The 20,873-nt window shown below is 45.6% G+C and overlaps 1 protein-coding gene across 1 annotated transcript; it reads right to left on the bottom strand.

Annotated features, from left to right (window-relative positions):
• Positions 1-1,394: 1,394 nt before the first annotated feature.
• Positions 1,395-19,227, bottom strand: MEDAG (mesenteric estrogen dependent adipogenesis). Its single transcript, XM_025996590.2, has 5 exons — positions 18,441-19,227; positions 8,338-8,447; positions 5,088-5,200; positions 4,409-4,694; positions 1,395-2,597 (listed from the first exon to the last, which is right to left on the bottom strand). The coding sequence occupies exons 1-5, from the start codon at positions 18,992-18,994 to the stop codon at positions 2,473-2,475; spliced, it is 1,188 nt and encodes a 395-aa protein (XP_025852375.2). The 5' UTR covers positions 18,995-19,227; the 3' UTR covers positions 1,395-2,472.
• Positions 19,228-20,873: the final 1,646 nt, after the last annotated feature.

Raw genomic sequence — 20,873 nt, 5'->3', positions numbered from 1 at the left:
AATAATTTATTCTAATGACACTGCCATTGCTTAAAGCATTTTCGAAATTCTTTAAAAACTCCCTTCAGAACTAGATGCATATTCTTTTGAATTTCTTAAATAGGGGCATAACTTGGCTCTTTGAAGATAGATTGGGAATTTGAAACAGTAAAATGACATTCACATTCGAGCTGATAATTAAGGTAGGCAATCAAGTTGGGCAATGTTATCCTTTAGCCAAAAATCAAACTATAACCATGAGGTAATGAGAAAAAAAAATCTCCTCATTCTACAGATGTCTGGATTTGCATTCTTGTTGGAATAAATTAATAGCCTCCAAGGTGACTCTTGTACTGAGGGCTTCAATAAATCAATCACTTGAATAAATCAATCCTCATATATTGGTTTTAAAACTAAGTTTTATAGTTTGTTATTAATTTTACATCCAAAACTGTATCCTAAGTGTTTTAGATGTTCTCTTTTTGGAACTTCTCTCCTAGCACTCATTTTATAATTATTCTTAGCTTGCACACCTATCTTCTAAGACTGGATGCTCCTTGAAAGCAGGGGCCATACTTTAAATATCTTTCTGTTCCAGACCCACCTGAGTGCACTGCACAGAGCAGGCACTCAATCATTCTGCTGAATGAGTTGAATGAATGGATGAACTGAATAAATGAATGAATTGTTTAGATCATTGTTGTCCCATAGATTTGCATGGATCTTCAATCTTCAAAATATCTGAATTGGGCTGCAATTATACCCAGATTGAAGCCTCCTTTACCCAGAAAGATCTGTCCCCATATACTTTTCACCAATTTTAAAGATTGCTCAGTATCACTTCCTTGTGACACATGTTAACAAATACATCAGCACAGTGTATATTCCCTTAGAAGCAGTTCATAAAACTGCTGAGTGAATACTGAATGAGTGAATGTATTCAGTGAAAATTGCTTTTAATTCAATGAAAAAAAGTTTTTAATTATGAAAGTAACCTTCCAGATCTTTAGTCCATTCCGGAGTGATTACTGACATTTTTTCCTCAGTTCAACTACTTTCAAAAAAATCTTCTTTGTGATCAGAGTCTCTATTTCCTTGGGGAAGCATTTAATATTTGATATCCACCTAAGGTTTGTTTGCACTGTTATAAAACTTATTTTATTGTGAATACCTTTCATTTTGCACTAAGTTGAATAACAAATGCTTAGCCTCTTCTTTATTAAGGAACTTTTTTCCTTTTGTGAAAGATCATGATCGAATTATTTTTCTTTTCTCCAAACGCTTCTTAGACCCATTCTTCAAAAAGCTCTTCTGGAGAAAGTAGCTGTGAAAACCCAATTCTTATTATAATTTGGTAAGTTATAAGGCAAATATACCACCTGCAAAGCACAATGGAAAGATCACACATACACAAATTTAATTGATTCCATGTTGAATGCTAAGAAAAGTTTTAATTGCACAAATACAGTACCCAACATATCAATATAAATGAAGGGACAATCAGTAGTGCTATCAAAATGTATAATACAGGAAGTTGTTTAGAAAAGATAGGAAAATTATACTCGGACCCATAAATCTTCCTCATTATAAGGATATGTAGTGATTTGTTCATGCAAGTTTTTATATGTAAACAGGATTTTTTTTTTCTTTTTGAAGAACTCCATTGTACCTATGAGATGAAAAATGTATTGATGTAACAATGTATTGTGGTAATGTTATAGCTTTCTTCTATTTTGCTTTTAGTGTTAAGATTGCTAAAAGCTTATTTAAAATACCCAACTGACATAATGTGCTTCCAGTAGAGGACACTGCCATGTACATTATCCTTCCCCTGTCACTGGTACCACATCATCTGGCCTTTTTCTATGCAGGCCACTCTGATGAGAGAGAGACAGCAAGAGAGCTCAAATTTCAGGCAGTGAGTGGCAAGGTTACCGTCCTCTCAACCTGGCCAATCCTCCACTCCCCTTACCTAGAATGTTTCTCCTAAGAACGAAACATATCTTTCAGTGAAAGATGTTCTAGGCTTTTCTGTCCAGCCATGTTCACAAGAAAATAGCACTGCTAACCGCCTGCTTTATGGGTTTGGGTTCAGACAAGGAGGTCCCAAGCAGAGGGCCAGTGATTTACATGGTATTGAGAGTCAACACCCAAGTCAGACTGGTCCCTCAAAGGGAGCTTTCCTGGATGCCAGGATACTAAGCAAAGCATTCACGGAGGCAGGACTCTGCTGTTCCCTCTGCCTCTTTGGAGGAATGTTAAAAAGAAAGGCTACCCCTCCAGGCCATCGGACCAAAGCCCTCCCTTCCTGAAGCCAGCTGCATCAGGTCTGCCGGGGCATCACTCCGGAAATGGAAGACAGGAACCTTCTGTGGGAGTAGAGGGGTTGACTGACAGGTTGGAGTGCCTGCCTCCCACCGCGTCTCACGTCCCCTCAGCCTCCTGTCCTCACATGCCTGGCAGGTAGCAGTGACCACAGAATGTTCAAGCCCATCACATAAATTGGTTAGGTGTCTCTTCAGATTCCAGGACACTTGCAACTGGCAATTCTGCCAAAAGAGCCTCCGTCAGAGATGATCTGGGTGACAGACTGCAGTTGAAAACTTCATCTATTGAACCTGAGAAAAGTAACAGGCACATTATTATCGTCACTGGAAAAACAAAAACAAAAGCAAAACAACAATGACTTAAAACTCACACAACATACAATGTAACCATTTCAATAATTAGTAGAGAATCCTGACTTCCTCAGAAAAACTCAAAACGCTAAACAGTTTTTTGTGTGTCTGTCTACTAGCAGGACGTGGACCAGGTGCTTTTCCGTGGGCCAGAGCAGATGTGCAGACAGTTTTCTCACTTGTGGCAAAAGGCCCACAGTTGAGGAGCAGAGGCCTAGGACAAAGGTAAATTTAGGCAAAGTAGATAGAGCTGAGGTGATTCACCAGGACAGAGCCAGTAGAGGCCAGGCCTGGCCTGCCTGCCAGGGCAGCTCATGCATCTTGGCTGTTCCACTTGTGGTGCATAATGAAGGCTCAGGAGGTCTTGCTGTGGAGTGCAAGTGGCCCTGGGCATGGCTTCTAGTAAACTTGCAAGCAAGCACTGCCCAACTTCACATCCTTCTTGGTTTCCCCTGGATGGCAGTGGACATCTCAGGCAGCCACACGCAGAGCAGGGAGGAGGACGGATGTACAACTGTACCCCCCCCACACACCACCCCCACCCCACACCCACACAGGCTGCCAAGTCCAGTGGGTGGGGCTGGAGGGACCAGGCAAACCAGCAAGTTAATCTTTCCCCAAAAGAATCAGTGTATGATCCCCCGCATGCTCCAATGGAGCAAAGCACAAAGTATCTTTGTAAGAAACACCCCCAGACAGAGAAAGCTAAAGCGACAGGGAGGGGGAGAAAGAGAGAGGGTGTTAGAAAGGGGGAGAACAAGAGGGAAAGACAGAAATGGTGGCAGGTGGAGGAGCAAGGAAGGAGGGAGAAAGAGACTGAGGAGTCAGGGAGAAAAGGGGAAAGAAAAAGGAGTAGAAGGGTGAGGGAGTGCATGTGCGCATGCACAGGAGTAGGGGCTACTTCCAGGAAAAGAAATTCTTAGGAGTAAGCATTTTTGCTATAAATATTGGAAGGAAGCAACTCTCATTAAATATAACTAATGAAGACTCTGTTTTTTTACATCTGAGCATTTTTTATACTGCAGGTTCATAGAGGTTGGTGTGTTTTTGTTTGTTTCTTTTCTTCTTGTGATTAACCTCAAGAGTCCTGGTTCAGGGAAGTGGCTTTCGGCAGAGACTAGCACGGGACAGAAGAATGGGCTCAGCAGAAGACAAACCCAGACAAGACTTAATTGATGTCATCTGCCTTGGCCACAAAGCAGACTGCAAAGTCTCACGCACTGCTGGGGAGGAGGCCCTGAATATTAGCATCTAGATTAAAATCTGTTAGGTAAAGCGTTCTCAAGAGTTATTATTTTGTGGTCTTACAAACTCTGGAGAACCCTTTCAAATATTCTTAAAGATAGATACCTTGACCATGTACAACCCTCCCCCAGCTGACGCTATTAACATTCTGTTGCCTTGAATATGCACATCAGCAAAGGATCATTCTTTCATAATATTTACATTATTAATATTTAAATGAGTAGTGATATGTATTTGAACTAATAATATATTTTGAAATTATATTCTGGGTATGCTGCATGCTGTAAGTGCTCTGTCACAAAACTTTAAGGAACCTCACAAGAAAAGTCACTGTATTTCTTGGTAGCATACACTTCTTGCTTTTTACGTTCTGAATTATGTGATGTTATATTCCCCCTTTATCAAGAGACCTTTCTTTTTCATTTAATTGACTCTCCACTCCTGTGATATTATTCTACCCTTTCATTTAACTGCCCTCCTCGAGTACTTGAGAATTTTTAACACACCTCTAGAAGTTACACTGAATTTCCGGTCAGAGAAACTGCTCCTTCGGATTAAAGGTTCACTCATTTTTTCCAGGAATAGTTTAATTGTCTCCTTCTTTTCTGGACTTGTACTTGACAAATTCAGAACTTTTCCTTTCACCTTTACAGTAGAATTGCTGAGCCCAAACCAATAGAAGAAATCAAATAATGCATCAGCTTTGAATTCATACGCAAAGCTCAAATTTTCTCCATTAACCACCTCATTTCCTGGCGGGAAAAAGTTTTTTACTGCCTCTTGAAAATCAAACTGAAAGAGAGAGAAGCATTTCATTAATGCCATGGAAATAACTATAATGGTATATTACAGAATTATATATTACTATAGAATTATATCATTGAATTAACAACGGCCCCAGTATCCAAAATATCACACCCTTTATTTCTTTTTCATTCAGACAGGTATTTTTGAACAGTTGGCTCTCATTTTTTAAAACAGACCTTTGCTTTTGCATCCTAGCCATTTGAAGCCCTTGAACTGCTTGGTTAAATTGACATTTATTGTTTCTAGATTAGTTGCTAGAAACCAAGTTTATTTTCTTGAAATAATAAAACAAGCTCTAGGGACTCAGCCTTGCACAAGATGCGCAGACCCCTTTCTGTGTGGTTAACCATCCCTGGATTCAGATTGATGGAAGCTTACCTGAAGCCGGTAGCTTTCCCCAATCACCGAGGAGATGATCATGTCCATCCCTTGCTCTATCTGTCTTCTTATTTTGGGGTGCCTTGTGTTCACAAGAAATGCATATGTTCTTTCTAAAAATTAGGAAGCAGAATTCAGATAGAAGTGTGCATGTGTGACATAAATATACTTCTCAGCATTTGATAAAGCAGTGATTCCTACCTTATTCGGAGATTTTATTCATTTACAACTTCCCTCATGGGCCCCTCAGACTCTCACTGCACAGCTGAACCAGATTTCTAGAAATATTCCTGAGAACTTTGTAGATGTGAAGGAAGCTCTGAGATACTGCAACAGCCAGTTAGAAAGTCAGCTCCCCCAAGTGCACTCTGTCACTCTAATGGTCACAGATGAGAACAGAGTACCATGGCATGCACCCAGTATGGGGTGGCGGGGGCTAAAGCCAAAACAGTCTTACTGGGTATTTAAACAGCAACTTGGTTCTCACCAGCATTTCCTCATTTGCAAAGCAGAAAATCAGCCAAGTCCAGGGAAGGAGGCTACCCCATGCCTTCTCCTCCTATCACCCATCTCTCCCCATCCTCCCTCCCCCAAAGACCTGGCATGCATTCTGCAAAAGGCTAGTCTAGTGTTTTAAAGATCAAGGCAATCTGAGACTGAGTCTCCTTTACACCTCACCCCAATACAATCCCCCGCAGAGGAGCAGTCCTTCGCATTGTTTAAATAATACTATTGCCTCTGCCCTAGCAAACAGTTGTCTTGTTGTTGGTGGTGGTTTGATTTGGGGTTTCTTTCTTTTCCTTTTTTTTTTTTTAAGATTTTATTTATTTATTTATTTATTTATTTATTTATTTATTTATTTGAGACAGATATATATATATATATAGAGAGAGAGAGAGAGAGGGAGAGAGAGAGAGAGAGAGGGAGGGAGAGAGAGAGAGAGGCAGAAACACAGGCAGAGGGAGAAGCAGGCTCCATGCAGGGAGCCCGATGTGGGACTCTATCCGGGGTCTCCAGGATCACACCCTGGGCCGAAGGCAGGTGCCAAACCGCTGAGCCACCATGGCTGCCCTCTTTCTTTTTTTTAATTCCTTATGTCCAATTCTATCTAATTCTATACAATCTAGGCAAAGATGAGATTCTTTGCTCATTAGGAAATTCGAAATACTATAAGCCAACAATTTCTTACTTTCTTACCTTTTCCAGTCCCCAGAATCAAGCTCCATGGACTTAATTAGTCAAGTGTTTTTTTCTAGACAGACACATAACATAGATGGGCACTCTCTGTTTAAAGGCTACAGACCTGCCATAATGTGATTTTGAGAACTGAACATTTTGCTTTGGCTTTGAGAGCCAAACCTGTGGTCCACCAATAATGAATCTTACATCCCTGAAGATTATATTTTGAGCTAACTTTTCCACTAGCCTTATTCATCTCATTTTTCCTACCCTTGCTTCCCTTCTCTCAAATTACCATTTCGGGGGGGGGGGTATTTTAAATATAAATTTCTTATATCCTCTTTGAGATAAGAGATAAACAAAGCAAGCAAGCTATTTGGTACCTTGAGTTAACTTTCACACAAACCAAACTAAGATCTTTAGGTTCATTAGATACCAAGGACTACCACCCTCCACACTGTGCTGGTTGGGCAGGTTGTGCACTGCACAACTCTAGAGGTACCACTGACATTCATAGACATTGTCTATTTGCATAGTTACTAGGACAGACCTCTGCGAAGGATTAGTAGATTGTGTTAAGTTACTGGTGGCTTTTTCTAATTTGCACAAAAGTGCAGTTTAGCAGCAAGGTTGGATGCGTTACCTCACTTATAATTCTCATAATCTAAATTTGACCATTTTAAGCTTCTGTGTCATAGAAGCTCTTAGTTTCACGGCTCTGTTCACAATTGCACAGCACAAGGTCTCTGTACCTCCCTCCATGATAGTTGTCATACAACTGTGTACCTTTTGTAGGCCACCCACAAATCCACAAATACCTCCTGTACCATTCCCTGCACTTTCATTAAAATGCTAAAATGGAGAGGCTCTTATTCTTTCCTCAGATTCCTCCTGAGAGATCGACGCAGGAGGTGTACTTGATATGTCTGTGAATTACATTGCTGGAGAACTCTCTGGCTTTCTGGTCATCATCAGCCAAATAACATCAGGGGCTCAGATGCTCTAACAAGCACCGCTTGTTACCTTGTGTTCTGTTCCCAGCCCCTCCTGCCGAGAGAGCATTGTGACTGAATTACCAAGTGAGCAGAGAATCTGAATGATTCCGAATGAAATGAACAGAGAATCAACTCCACCGAATCTGAATGAGAATGAATGTTTGAGAAAGTCTATTTGGAATTTGTAGATGGTTTCTTATTACCTTGGACTCATTTTAAGAATGTTATTTAGAAGTAGAATTATGAAATTCTGTCTCTATCACAGAGCAATATGCCCATGACTTCCCCCACATAACACTAAGCAGGAAGAAGGAAAAATGGAGGCATTTCCATATTGGAACTGGAGTTAGAGTTGTTAGCAGTTATTCTGATTTCTTGGAAGAAACAATGAAGATGTACCCCTAAAATTAGAATTTGAAGACCACAGCATGAAACATAAAAGCATCTACAACTCCTATTTATTTCTTTACCTTAGTTTCCTTATCTATAAAATGGGTATAAGCACCTCATAGGTAGGATGACTATGCATCATAGTGCCCTTGGGTCAGTGCCATTTTATACCTCAGTCCCAGCATAATTATTAATAGTAATAATTAATGAAACTATTAGATACAAAAATAATAATAATGAAATCATGTGATAATAATGAAAGTAGTTTCATGCTCGAGAATGTTCCCCCTTGGATGAAAGCCCTGCAGGGCTGCTGTGTCAATTAATGACCTGAGAGTACACCTCACAAACAAAAGTGTTTGTTACATGGTGCAAAGTATTATATATCACCATCATTCCAGTCATTTTGGCAACCCCTGCAGACTCGGAACATGATAGCACTTCCTGCCTAGACAGGGAATATAAGACAAAACCCAGAGACAGATGGCTTTTGCCCTCAAATCATTTAAAGGTTCTGCAAGCTTGTGCTGTGCTTCAGATGGTCTAACGCTCCAGGCTTCTCGCTCCCAGCCTATTCACAGCTGACATCCACCCTGCTCACTCCATGCACAACTTCTACCTCATTAGCCTGCCATAGTCCACAGCCCCAAGAGGCAGAATCAAGCCAAAAATATTTATATACCTACCTCTCGAGGTGTCTTTTTTGGTCTGTACGTTAACAAAGAAGAGCATTGGTTTGCTCAGTATAGTTTCCCTGTAGTCTTTATAATCGCAGTAGTTGGTCAGTTCCACATATCTATGAAAAAAGCAGAGATCATTGTAAACGTAATACACCCTCCCATCTAGGTCAGGAAGGGATGTACTGGACAGGGGCCTGCCATATCCACAGATCTCACAAGGGAGGCTCCCTAAAATGTGTCCCATGGAGGCGATCATATTTTGTACCATATAAATAATTCCCCTCCCTGGTCAGATGAGAGATCAGGATACAAGCCGAAGGTGGCCATGGTCTTTAGGGTAGCCTGGCACCAATGCTTGGCTCTCAGGGGCAGCCCTCATTAGATGATGGCCAGTACCATCTATCTTTTGGGCTATAAGAGTTTATTTGAAGCAATAAGAGCTCTCTGTCTCTCCAGATTGAGAATAAATTACGCTCTACAAGTGGCATAAGTTAGGTCTTCTCCGAAGAAAATTTCCCTTTTCTTCTCCTCCCCTCTTCCGTCCTCTAATCCTGAGATAAGACCCCAGCCCCTCTATAAATTACACAATCAACCAATATTCATATGAACTAATTCATATCTCCCTGATCCTGAGATTTGTGCGACGAAGAAAAAAGAAAAAAAAGAAAAGAAAAGAAAAGAAAAGAAAAGAAAGAAAAGAAAAGAAAAGAAAAGAAAAGAAAAGAAAAGAAAAGAAAAGAAAAGAAAAGAAAAGAAAAATACCAGACTAATTTTGGACTTTTGCCCATGATCCTATTCAATTTCACCTCTTTGGTTTTCATTCATTATTCCACCCTGGGAAGTTCTTTTTTTTTGCATTTTGACTCTGTCATTCAGCATGTCAGCTATCTCCTCCTAGTTTATGAATATTCCAAGTAGTCTTTCTACCTGCATTGTTGATAAAAAGAGAGATCTGAGTACAAACCGGCTTCCCTCGAGAAGATGGCTTATTTCTGATCCACACCCAAGCTCAGACACCACACGGACGCAGGCAGGCTGAATGGCACCCAGCAAGCTGGAGAATGTGTCTGCCACTGTCCCTCTTCAACACAGGACTGGTTCCCCACGGACAGGCACAGCTGTGCACATCTGCATAGAGTGAATGGCTGGCCTGGCTGACAGCACAGGCTGTTTTGCTGTGCTGTGGTGTGTTTGCTTCTTACATCTAGTCACCGGCAGAGACAGCTCAAGAGTCGCTTTCTGGTTTGTTATCTGCCCGGTGCCTGACATGAAAATCACAGCCTTGGAGGGAGCCCTGCTGCAGGGAGCTGTGACCACACAGGCCTCTCACCGGCCCCGTCCCACTTCCCACAACCCGCTCAGAGGGCCCAGCAAACCAGACCCGGACCCCGGTGTGGGGCGGGAGCACGTGGGAGACTACGTACCCCTCCAAGGCAGAAAACCACAGCTTCGGCTTGTCTGTCTCCCAGCTTGGTTTCTTAGTAATCTGTATCATTATCTTTTCTCAGGGATTGTCAGACCTGATTTCGAGAGCTTTTAAAACCTGACCCCTGGTGGGGCCTCAAAAACACTTCCTGCCTTGTCTTTCACCAGGCTTTTAATATAGCCTCTGCCTCCCACGCCAGGGGCACTGAGGGTGGTCAGGGGGCTCGTCCTGGGGTGGGGAAGGGGATACAGGGCTCGTGTATTCCAGAGGAGGGCAGGGGATGCGGTTGTTCATGTTCAGGGGTGAGGTGAGGAGGGCAGGTGTTAGGAAGAAGGGTTGGGGGGGACCAGCAGAGATAACAAGGAAACGGACTGTGGAAGACAATGCAGACCAGGGATTCTGTATGGTTCTTCCGATGTCCACTCCTGCCCTCATCCTCACCTAAGCACAGGGCCCAGTGAGAATGGGGAGAGGTGGGACACCTGAAGGGGACTAGTCCTCATGTTCCACATCAGCAGGGAGAGAACGTTCCTGTTCCTTTTTGTCCTAACTGGCCACCTGCCAAAAGGCGCTGAAGAAAGGAAGCAAAAGAGAAGGGCGGAGAAAGAGGATCATCATGTTTGGAGTTTATTTGCTCCCATTCATGCATTCATTCAACAGCATTCGCTGGGTCCTGATTATGGGCTGGGCACCAGGTAGGCACCAAACATGCTTTATCACAGTGGAGGGGCTCAGGGCCTGTGAAATGGGGCTGGGGTAGAAGGTGGCAGCACAGGGGTTCCCTGTGTCCCCCCAGCCCCTCTGCCATCACATCTCTTCAACTGTCCAGGACCTCGCACGGGCAGACAAGAGTGGCCCGGGAGAGGCCGCATAGAACCAGTGAGGTCTGTGGTAGCAGGGGGTACAGGGAGAGGCACAGAGGAAGAAAAAAGGAAGAAAAGTCTTATAGCCATGGAAGAAGAAAAGGATGAGTCGGCATGCAGTAAACACCAACAAGATAGATGCATGATGCTGGGGCAGAGTCACGTACCACCTGTGTCCCATCCAAGGCAGATTTTCATATTCTCCTGCCTTGTTCACCATGGAGTTAATTCATAGTCACTTAAACATTTTCCTCAGGCTGACTCCTCTGCTCTCTCAATATCCATGGTCTGAGTGTCATTCTCTAGGGTGCACACACAGCATTGGTGTACAGCCTGTCTGGAAAATCTGCCATTCCAATTACTATTCTGATGTTGCAAATGACAGCGCAGTACTTGCCTGTGCCTGTGAGACCAATCAACATCCAATCAGAGGGACCATCGATTTTATTCTGATGAATCCACAGCTTATATGAAAAGATGAAAATCTCAATTTAACAATGACCACTGGTTGGGAAAATAATCAGTTTTCCCCAGAATTCTGTGGCGGGTTTTGTGGAATGCTTTGAGGCTCCAAGAGCTGTTGTTTCTCATGATCAGAGTAGGGGTATCAGGCCAGGGGTGGCGAGGGGCTTCCAGATAGTCACGCAATTAGTTTAATATATAGCCTATACATGAGTCATCCTTTTCGGAGTCTGAATTTAATAAGATGCCCTGAATATTAAAACTATGCTCGACATAATTTAATCTTTCTTTGATGATTTAGAGGCACTTTTAGGATCTTAACGGGGCTGTAAACATCACCACAGAGCATGTCAGTTATCAGGATGCCACAGATGTGTGAAAATGCTATTTATACAAGATCTCCGTAACAGAATTTACAGACAAGATATTGTGGCAAGATCCCTACTTAATGAACTCTCTATTTAAACCAGGTCACAAATAAGAAATACCTTCCTAATTCATCATTCCCAGCCTCCCAGTACAATTGTTTAACACCTGGAAATTCCAGTGAAATTAATAAACATGAGCATTCTTTGGAATTCACTGTTAAAAAATTTGTGTATGTAAGTCACTAAAATACAAAAAGACTGAGGACCTGTTGTGAAGTCTCACAGGTATTTAAGTATCTGACATTGAATCACTGGCTTTGTTTTAAGATGAACCTTACTAGATGACATTAGAGACTAGTTATTTCATCTTTAATCATGCATATTTCTGAATTACTAATGCAAGTACTGCTTCTTGTGTGCTGGATGTTTATTATATTTGCTGAAGTTATTAAGGATGAAAAGCAAAGGGTTTAAGAGAGCTCTTTTAAACTCTCATTTCTTCATTGCTTTTACCCTGGCCTCAAGATGCTTCTAGGCTGAAACTTTGGCTTCAAACCAAAGATTGAAAGGCAGATACAGTGTGACACAATGCATAGTGATTCGAAATAAGAAGATATAATTCATTCCCTAATTGACTGGCTGTATGAACTCAGCTGCAGAGCCACAGCTCACTGTGACCTTGAGTGAGTTACTTAACCCATCTGAACCTGTGCCCTCATCTGTAGAAGGGATAATAACAATATCTCCTGTGAGAGGACTCAATGCAGTGCAAGTAATAGAGACGTGTTCTTGAGCCCATGTAGATGTTCAACAAACATGGTTAGTATATTCAAACCTGGCCAACTCTGCTGGCCATACGGTGAAGTTCTATAAACTTGCAAAACACAATCAGGACTGTGTTCATGTGAGTGACCAGGAAAAAAGACAACATGAGCATCTGAAAAATACACGAGCAAGAGTTTCTCCGTCCTTGCTCCAATTTCTTTCCTCCATTTTTCAGTGTGGAAGGCTAAAGCAAAGCTTAATGAAGGTGATACCTGGAAGAGGAGACCAAGAAAGAACACTATATTTTTGCTTCTAGCAAATCTAGAGTGGCTGAGAGATCATTCCCCTCTGAGATGCCTACCTTTCTCTGGAGGTTCCTTTAGGTTTCACATCATTTCTGGCACAATTCTTGAAAAGTTGCCCCAAATTTCCCTTGGCTCTGGTGATTTAATGCTCAGAGGCAAATAAGAATGCAAACCTACAGCTTCCATCTGAGGGTGTGTGTGTGCGCGTACGTGTCTCTGTGTGTGTGTTGATTTAAAAAAATACGGAGCGTGGAGCACAGAAAAAAAGAGGAACACATAGGAAACTGTCCTTGCATAGAAGGTCCAGAAATTGCTTATAGCTCATAATCCTTTGCTGTGACAGTAAGCAAAAGCATTCTGCCCTTGGGAGCGAGCAGGATGGCCCTGCTGTGTTTCCAGTGTTAACTTGACAGCTTTATGTGAGGCCTCAGCCTGAGCTGTCAGATGGTCCTTTTCTTTCACTTCCTCTCTTCCCTCTGCCCCTACTTGAGGGAAATTAAACAAAATTTTCTGATTTCTCACTCTACTGTCTGGTGACTGGAATCAAGGACACAAATGTTTATCTACTCATTCATTCACTCATTCATTATTGATGCTCAGTACATGCCCCCACCCCCACTGCCACCCCGGGTCTTGGGGCAGAAACGATGCGTTCAAGCATACATTTACTCATAAGCACTAAGCATAGGCGCTGAGCTCCAGGGACATAAAAAAAGCAAAAAGAAATAGTGTTGCTTTCAAGAAGCATCTACTCTATTAGAAAGACACTACAAAATGCACCACTTCGATATAAAATGATAGGCAAAACCTTGTTGCTCAAAGCATGGTCACTGGACTATCCGAATTGGTATCAACTAGGAACTGGTAAAACTGCTGAGTCCTGGGCTTCCCTCAGTTTTATTCAACTTAAAAACTGTGTTTTAATAAGATCCCCAGGGGATCTGCATGCTTATTTCAAGTTTGAGAAGCACTGATCTAAGACATGGTCCTTCTCTGCCATTAAGAGGCTTACAAACTAGTTAATGATTCAAACGTGCAAATGCCAAAGAAATGCATAGCTCTCTGCCTTCCTGTGTTCCAGCTCCAGTTATTTAAATAAGAAAGAGCAAGACAGGAGGGGTCTGGAGTTAGAACCATTTACTGAGCTGAGACAGACAAGAGGAATTGTTCTGTTGGGCCAAATGTCCCATCACTGAGTGGGCCAAAGCCAGAGGGAGGCGTCCCCAGCAGAAGTCACGTCATGGGTTAGCCAAGCCTTGGGGACTGTCAAGTGGCTGCACTGGGGCCTGCAGGCGGGCATTTGGCAAGGACCAGGTGAGCTGAGGGTAAGGAATGGCTGGAAGTCCAGAGCAAGGCTCCTAAAGAAAGAAGGCAGTAATGGCACGTGGCTTTTGAATCATCAGATCTGGGTTACATTTCTATCTCTGTGACCTCAGCGAGCTTTTTTTGGTTTTGCTGAGATTAATTTCCACACCTGTAAAATCTGGCTAACAAAAGGTACCTCATCAGGTGGCTGGCTAACAGATTAAATCATGTGTGTGAGCCACTTGGCTTATGGGGCTGCTTAATAATATTATAGGCTAACATTTGTCAAGTGATTCATTCATGCCAGCAACTGCTTTAAGGACCTTATAAATTTGAATTCTGAACAAGAACCCTGTAAGGTTGTCGGTGCTATTATTTCCATTATACACGGAGGATACTGAGTCACAGAGATTAAGAAATCTCCCGAAGCCCTCAGCTAGTAAGCGGTAGGACTAGAATTCAAACCAAGGCAGTCTGGTCCCGGCCCCCAATGCTGCTCCACACTAACTCTAGGCTGCATCTCATGCACACCATAGCTCCACACGTAAATGATGATTACTTCACCGTTATTGTTACACGTCCCAGTAAGGGGCTGCTGTCCCAGGCAGGTCACCAGATCTGAGACTCAGACACCAGGATCAAGGCAGAGGACCAGTCAGAAGGACCGTATGGGAGCCACCCAGTACTACACATTGCAAATGGGGCTGCAATTGCTTCTCTGCCTCCCATCAGCAATCAGGGTCACCTCAGAAAGGTGAGCTAGGGGTCAGCAGACATAGCCCAACACTTCCCCTGGTGGGTGGGAGCAAGGCCTCCCCAGGCTCCAGCCCTGACTCCTCCTCACCTGCCCCCTGTGTCTCCCCATTGCCCCCTGCACCCCCTGCCGTGGGTGACTGAGCTCCAGGCAGGTGTCCCTGTCACCAGCTAACAGCTGGGTCGGATATGGGAAGGAGCAGCTCACACCTCTGCTTTTGGTGGCTTCCTCAAGGCCACTGGATTTACCCTCCCCTTTCACCTAAATATGTAAGATGCCTTCTGTCTGCTGTAATTCCCGGTATTTAGGTGTTGATTTGGGAGAAGTGTGAGAAAGCTGCCTCTGTCTACACTAAGCCAGAATCCTTTCAGCCTCGAGGCAGCTGGCTGCAAGCACAGGCCTACAGTTAGCCAAGGCCACACAGAAGACCTGGTTCTACCACTACTACTCACCAGCATCTTGCTTAGGTAAGTTATTTAATCTGAGTCCTAATTTCCTCACCTATAAAAAGAAGGGAAATACCACGAGTGCCAACTTTGTGAGCTCTTGTGAAGTAACAGCTGTGGAATACTTTGTGCCATTCTTGGTACTCGAGTAAACAGGAGCTGGCACCACTATTATGGTGTACTTGTGTTTATCACCCCAACAGCCTCCGTCGTGCTCAGGGGACCCCTGAAAGGAAGGCTGGTGCACCTGTTTGCAAAGCACGTGCCACTATATCTCACTAAGCAGCTGTATCGCATCACAGGGAAAAATGTGTGTGCGTTATTAGTTATTTACACTGGGTGTTCCATGTAGATTTTGTTTGTGACACAGATGGAAATTATGAGCTTGAAAGAAAAAAGGAACAATAAAGATCTTGCCATTCACTCTCCCCAAGTTAGGACAAACTTTTCAAGAAGTCTCCCAGGAGCTCTATAGCCCTGGTGGCCATCCCTAAACCTCCCGGCCACCCCAAGTTCCCTTAGGTTTATTTAATAGAGATGAATTTCCAAAATGTTCAAGTATCAGAAGACATATCAGCATAACTTAAGCCATCCTCCCATCATCCTCTTATTGTCTGAATGAGTGAATCATATGAATGTCAGGGGCAACAGTCCTAAGCCTTTTCCTGAGGAAAGGACCTCATGAAAGACACAGCACACATTTTTGAGGCTGCAAAAAGGAAATGCTGTTTACACTGTAAGCTTACCCACACCAAGAAATAATTGTTGAATGAAAAAAAAAAAAAAAGAACTAAATTAATTAATTGAACAAGGATCTTCAAGCTGGATCCAAATAGCTCACTCATAAACTACCTGGACAGTTAGCAACATCAGCACATATATATGCCTCTGGGAGAGATGGCCTACATAAATTCTGAAAAGCTCTGTAGTCTAAAATGATTAAGAATCATTACTTGCCTCTCTCATGCCCTGGCTATCTTGACAGCTGTTCTTGGTAGGAGGCCATTCCACACCTAAAGTAGGAAAGCGGTGGCTGCAGAAAAGATGAAAAAGTTGCTGGAGTCCATCAACTCTAGGTCCTAACTGGACATGAAAAGTGGGAAGTACGTGCTGGAGTTCAAGCTGATGGTGATGTTTTACAAGGCAAAGCAGAACTGGTCATCCTCAACAACTGCCCAATCTTGAGGAAGTCTGAAATAGAGTACTATGCCCTGTTGGCCAAAACTGCTGTCCAGCAGGACAGTGGCAGTAATGTTGAATTGGGCATAGATGCAGAAAATAAATATGCACCCTGGCTCTTATTGATCCAAGCGAATGAATCACTGCTTTGGAGTAATGTTCTGAGAGAGAAAGCTGGATGTTATCCCCAAAGCCAAAGACAGCTGGGTAAATTTGGCAGATCTGAGAGGCAACTCTGATGTCTGCATTCTGACTATGTGCCCACCTTCTGATACATGAAGACAAAACCTCTCCCTGTTGCCCACAACCCAGTCTTCCCTTCTTTTCTAGAATGCTCTCTCCATCTAGATCAGGTTCCTTCAGGACTGCACACACACCTATAAAAGCCTACTTCCCACATGCCACAGCACGTCCCCTGAGAGAAAGACAGATCATTCCTTCTACCACCCTAATTATTCTCAGATGTTCCTCGCTATGTCTCAGGGTCCAAAGGCCCTCACTCAACTGCTTTGACAATGAGAACCTTGTGGTTGCATCCTCACTGCATTCTGCTGTGTGTCACCTGGTCATTGTTTATTTTATTTCCTCTTCACTGCCAGGGGACCACTGCTATTTAATAGTATTTTGTGTAGGAGGTGTTCAAAGCAAGAGTTTAATGACCAGACTTCGACATTCTAAATTCTGCCGCACTGGTTGCTAAGATTGAGGAAGCTGGCTCTGTCAAAAGCCTAACCTATGGCTTCAATTAATCCTGGACATTTAGGGATCCCTGGGTGGCGCAGCGGTTTGGTGCCTGCCTTTGGCCCAGGGCGTGATCCTGGAGATCTGGGATCAAGTCCCACATCGGGCTCCCGGTGCATGGAGCCTGCTTCTCCCTCTGCCTATGTCTCTGCCTCTCTCTCTCTCTCTCTCTATCATAAATAAATAAAAAATTTTTTAAAAATCCTGGACATTTGAATTTTTCATACTCTGTTCTCAAATACAATGGTTACCTTTTCTTTTTTTAAAAAAAAATCTTCACAAATAATGATTTCTAACTCCGTTCCTCCCATCATCCCCTGATGCGGGTTAGAATATTCAATCCACTGAAAAAGGAAGAAATTCTTGCTGCAGAATGGTTTTTCAGGCATTGGAAGCCCTCACTCTCTCTGTGTGGAAAAGCAGCTTTGAAGAAGGCATTTTAAATATCTCATTTTGTTTGCTTGCCCTCCTTGGATCCATCCCACTTACAGGATACCACAGTGCTGCTGTCCTTCCCAGTAGCAAAGGCTTTATATCCTCCTAGCTGGCCAGCTTACTCATCTCTGATTCAAACTCTAGACTGCGCTGTCCATTTCCCGACACTGTTTGGCAGCACAAGTATAAGACACCCCCCTCCACACACAAGTACAAGGTGACCTCTGGAAGGCATGAGGCCGTGTAAAATCCAGCATGAGGCTTCGTCTTCCTTCATCCCGTGATGATCAAAGCCTGCTTCAGATGGACTACAGCCTGCTGGCTGCAAGTTTGCTACGAAGTGCCTCAGACACTTTGGCCACAACAGCTAAGCATATCCTGGGCACTCGCCATCAAATGAGGTTTGGGCCCAGCTCTGTGCAAGAATCCTGGAAGCTACACTCATTGCACCTATTTCCCAGAACTTACCTGCCCACATCACAGCCCACATGGCCCCGGGTTGGATTTCACGGGGCTTCGTTTGTTTCTCAGGCATGGTTTTTATTTCTCTATTTTTTGAAAACAAAGGCAGGCCGAAGATGGGAAACTTTGAACCTTTGCACGCTTTTTCACTGAGTCTCCTCACTGGATCAGGCCAACAATACCCAGAATTGAGCATCCTCTCCCCTCCCCACAAATCCAAAGCCAGGGCATGAATCTCTCCTCTGCAAACATCCCCTGAAGGGTGTGTCCCGATTTGAGCTCATCTGACCCAGTTAAGGAGCCAGAAAGGGAAAACCACCCCCCAGTTCAGCTCCCCACCCAGCCCTACGCCACGCGCCTGCCCTGATGCCCTCCCGGGCGGCTTCAAGCGGCAGCTGCAAGATGCCACGCAGAGGGCGGAAAAGGCCAGGCTGCAGGAGCCACGCACCCTCAGGTGCCCTCTGCAATGAGGCGAGCCTAGAAGTGGCACGAAAGATGGGGGGTCCCCCTGGGGAGGGGTGGCGGGAGGCCGGCCAGCCCGGTCCCGGGGACGACAGCCTGGTGGAGGCCTCCGCGGGGACCCGGCGAGGCCACCCACCTCTTGATGTAGCTGCTGAGGCGGTAGAGCTGCCCGTCGAGGCGCACGCGGCCATCGCCGAAGACGTTGAAGCCGCCGCGCGCCGCCGCGGGGCCCCCGGGCCCGGGCAGCACGAGCTGGTCGCCGCGCAGCTGGAAGGCGCCGGGCTGCAGGCGCAGCAGCTGAGCCAGGGGCAGCAGGGCCAGCTCGCAGTCGCACGTCCACAGGCTGCGCAGCTCCCCCGACGAAATGGAGGTCAGGCTGGGCCGCGCGCACGCCGCCCCCGCCGCCCCCGCCGCCCCCGCCATGCCCCGCCCGCCCGCCGCCCGCTCCCGCTCCCGCTCCCGCTCCCGCTCCCGCGTCGGGCCCGCCCGCGAGCAGCGCCGCACGCCCGGCCCGGCCCGGCGCGGAGAAAGCGGGTCCCGGGCCGCGCCGCCTTTTATCCGCCGCGGGTGCGGCCGCCCGCCCCTCCCCGGCCTCGGGCGCGACCCCGGACGCTCCGGCCCCGCGCGCCCCGGGCTGGAACTTGGCACGCTCCGGGGCGCCGCGCCTGCTCGCCGCCGAGGGTTACTCATCCCCCTCGGGCCCGCGGCTCCACGCCCCGCGCCGGGCCGCCCCCGCCTGGCCGACACCACCGGGGCCCGGGGCGGGGGGGGGGGGACGGCCTCGGGGCAGACGGGAGCAGGACCCGCACCGCCGCGGACCCAGGGCAGGGAGCGCCCCTCCCCGCGCTCTCCCCGAGGGCGCCCAGGGGTGCGCGGGCGGTGCCCACCCCCGGCCTCCGCCCCCAGGCGGCCGAGGAGGAGTCCCTTACCCACCGGCCTCCCAGCTTGTTAACTTTCTTCTTTTTTCCTCCACGCCATACCCTGCACTTTTGCTCCGCTCACTGATTCCCTCCCCCTGGATCCCGTTTCATGTGCCAAGTCCACTGATCTTCACGTCACTTCTCCGTAAGGCCTCCCTGAGTCCACCGCGGGTTTTGTCTCTGCTTCGGGGAGCTTCTCCTGCACGTGGACCACAGGCCCCGGGGCGCAGAGTCGGGCACTCCCGCCGCCTCCACCGCCTCCACCGCCTCCACCTCGGCCTCCGCAGAGGCCCGGAATCTGTCGGTTGAGTCAGTCTGTAGAAGTTGGAGCGAACATACTGACTGAATGTGCTGGGTCGCCCGAGGTACGAAAGGACTGCTCCACTCAATTAAACAACTGTTTCCGAAACACCCACTAGGAGCCCCACAATAGGTACATTCTGAGCATACTAGGATGAATAAGCACAAGCCCTGTCTCCACCTAACTTACACTGTGGTTACAGATGGTACACGACATTTCAGCAGCCGCCATGCACTGAATACAGAGCCCTGCTGAGGACAACCTTGAACTTATGGGGGTACAAGTCAGCCCAGTTTTGGGAAGCTGGGATGGCTTCCTGAAGTATTGTAATTTAGGACACTGAACTAGATCCTGAAAGTTGACTAGAACTTAGAAAATATTTTTAATTCGTCTTCATGCACACCTGGCATGGACCCCCGCATAGGTTTAATCAAGTTGAATGCAGAGCCTTTCTGTCATATCTTTTGGCAATCCCAGAATATAAATGAACTCCATTCGCTCCCTTCTCCAGACCCAGGTCCATTTGCCCCACGATCAATTCCCATTGCTGACTGTCTCTGAACAATCACCCAAGATGCATTGACTACTACTGAACCAATATTTTGTGGGAAGGAAGGGGGAATGTGCCCATGAAATAAGCACTCGGGGGGGGTTCTCTCACAAAGTGAAATCTGAGGAGCACTGCCCAGAGAAGAGGTGTGGAGTGGCTGAGGCTCTAGGCAATACTCAGAGGCTGGGGTTGTGTTCACAGGGACAGATATGGCACCAGGTGTAGACCTATCACACTCCAGTGAGGCATTCATCCTTGCCCCCAAAGAGATCAAGATGAGTGCTATAATAGATATATTGACTAAGTACTGCGAGAGCAGGGTCAAGGGAGTGGTTGGAAGGCTCCAGGAAGGGTTTTCAGAAGAGGGGACAAGTGGGTTGGACTTTGAATACAGAATAGGAACTTCCAGGTGAAGGAGCACCATGGACAAGAAGTTGGGAGAGAAGATCCTGGACTGACCTATGCAAAGAGAGAAAGTATGGTTTATTGGGGGAAGAATGGGAATTCTGTATGGCTAAAACAGACAAGGCCCATTTAGGGTGAGAGGGGTGAGTTTTATAGGAGATGAGGCCAAAAAGGGAAGTTGGAGCCAGATTATGATAGGCTCTCTGAGTTGTCTAAGAATTTAGATCCTTAAGGCAATGTGGAGCCTTTGAAGGTTTTGAAGGAAGGAAGTGGTATAATTATGCCTGATCTTGGATAGACACCTTTGATTATGGCCACATAGAAGGGGTTTTAAAACAGGAAGATTGAAGGCAAAGAAACTAGGTAGGAGACTGATGTAACAATCCAGGTAAG

This window comes from Vulpes vulpes, chromosome 9 (genome assembly GCF_048418805.1).
Source record: "Vulpes vulpes isolate BD-2025 chromosome 9, VulVul3, whole genome shotgun sequence".
NCBI classification, from domain to species: domain Eukaryota; kingdom Metazoa; phylum Chordata; class Mammalia; order Carnivora; family Canidae; genus Vulpes; species Vulpes vulpes.
Note: the sequence above shows the minus strand (reverse complement) of the source record. Positions and strands in the feature narration are given on the sequence as shown.

Excerpts from the sequence above, each read along its gene's own strand:
- MEDAG (XM_025996590.2), bottom strand. The coding sequence starts at position 18,994 with ATGAGTAACCCTCGGCGGCGAGCAGGCGCGGCGCCCCGGAGCGTGCCA. Across the intron at positions 8,448-18,440 it reads CTCAGCAGCTACATCAAGAG|ATATGTGGAACTGACCAACT; the intron begins GTGGGTGGCCTC and ends CTTTTTTCATAG. Across the intron at positions 4,695-5,087 it reads GGGAAAGCTACCGGCTTCAG|TTTGATTTTCAAGAGGCAGT; the intron begins GTAAGCTTCCAT and ends TCTCTCTTTCAG.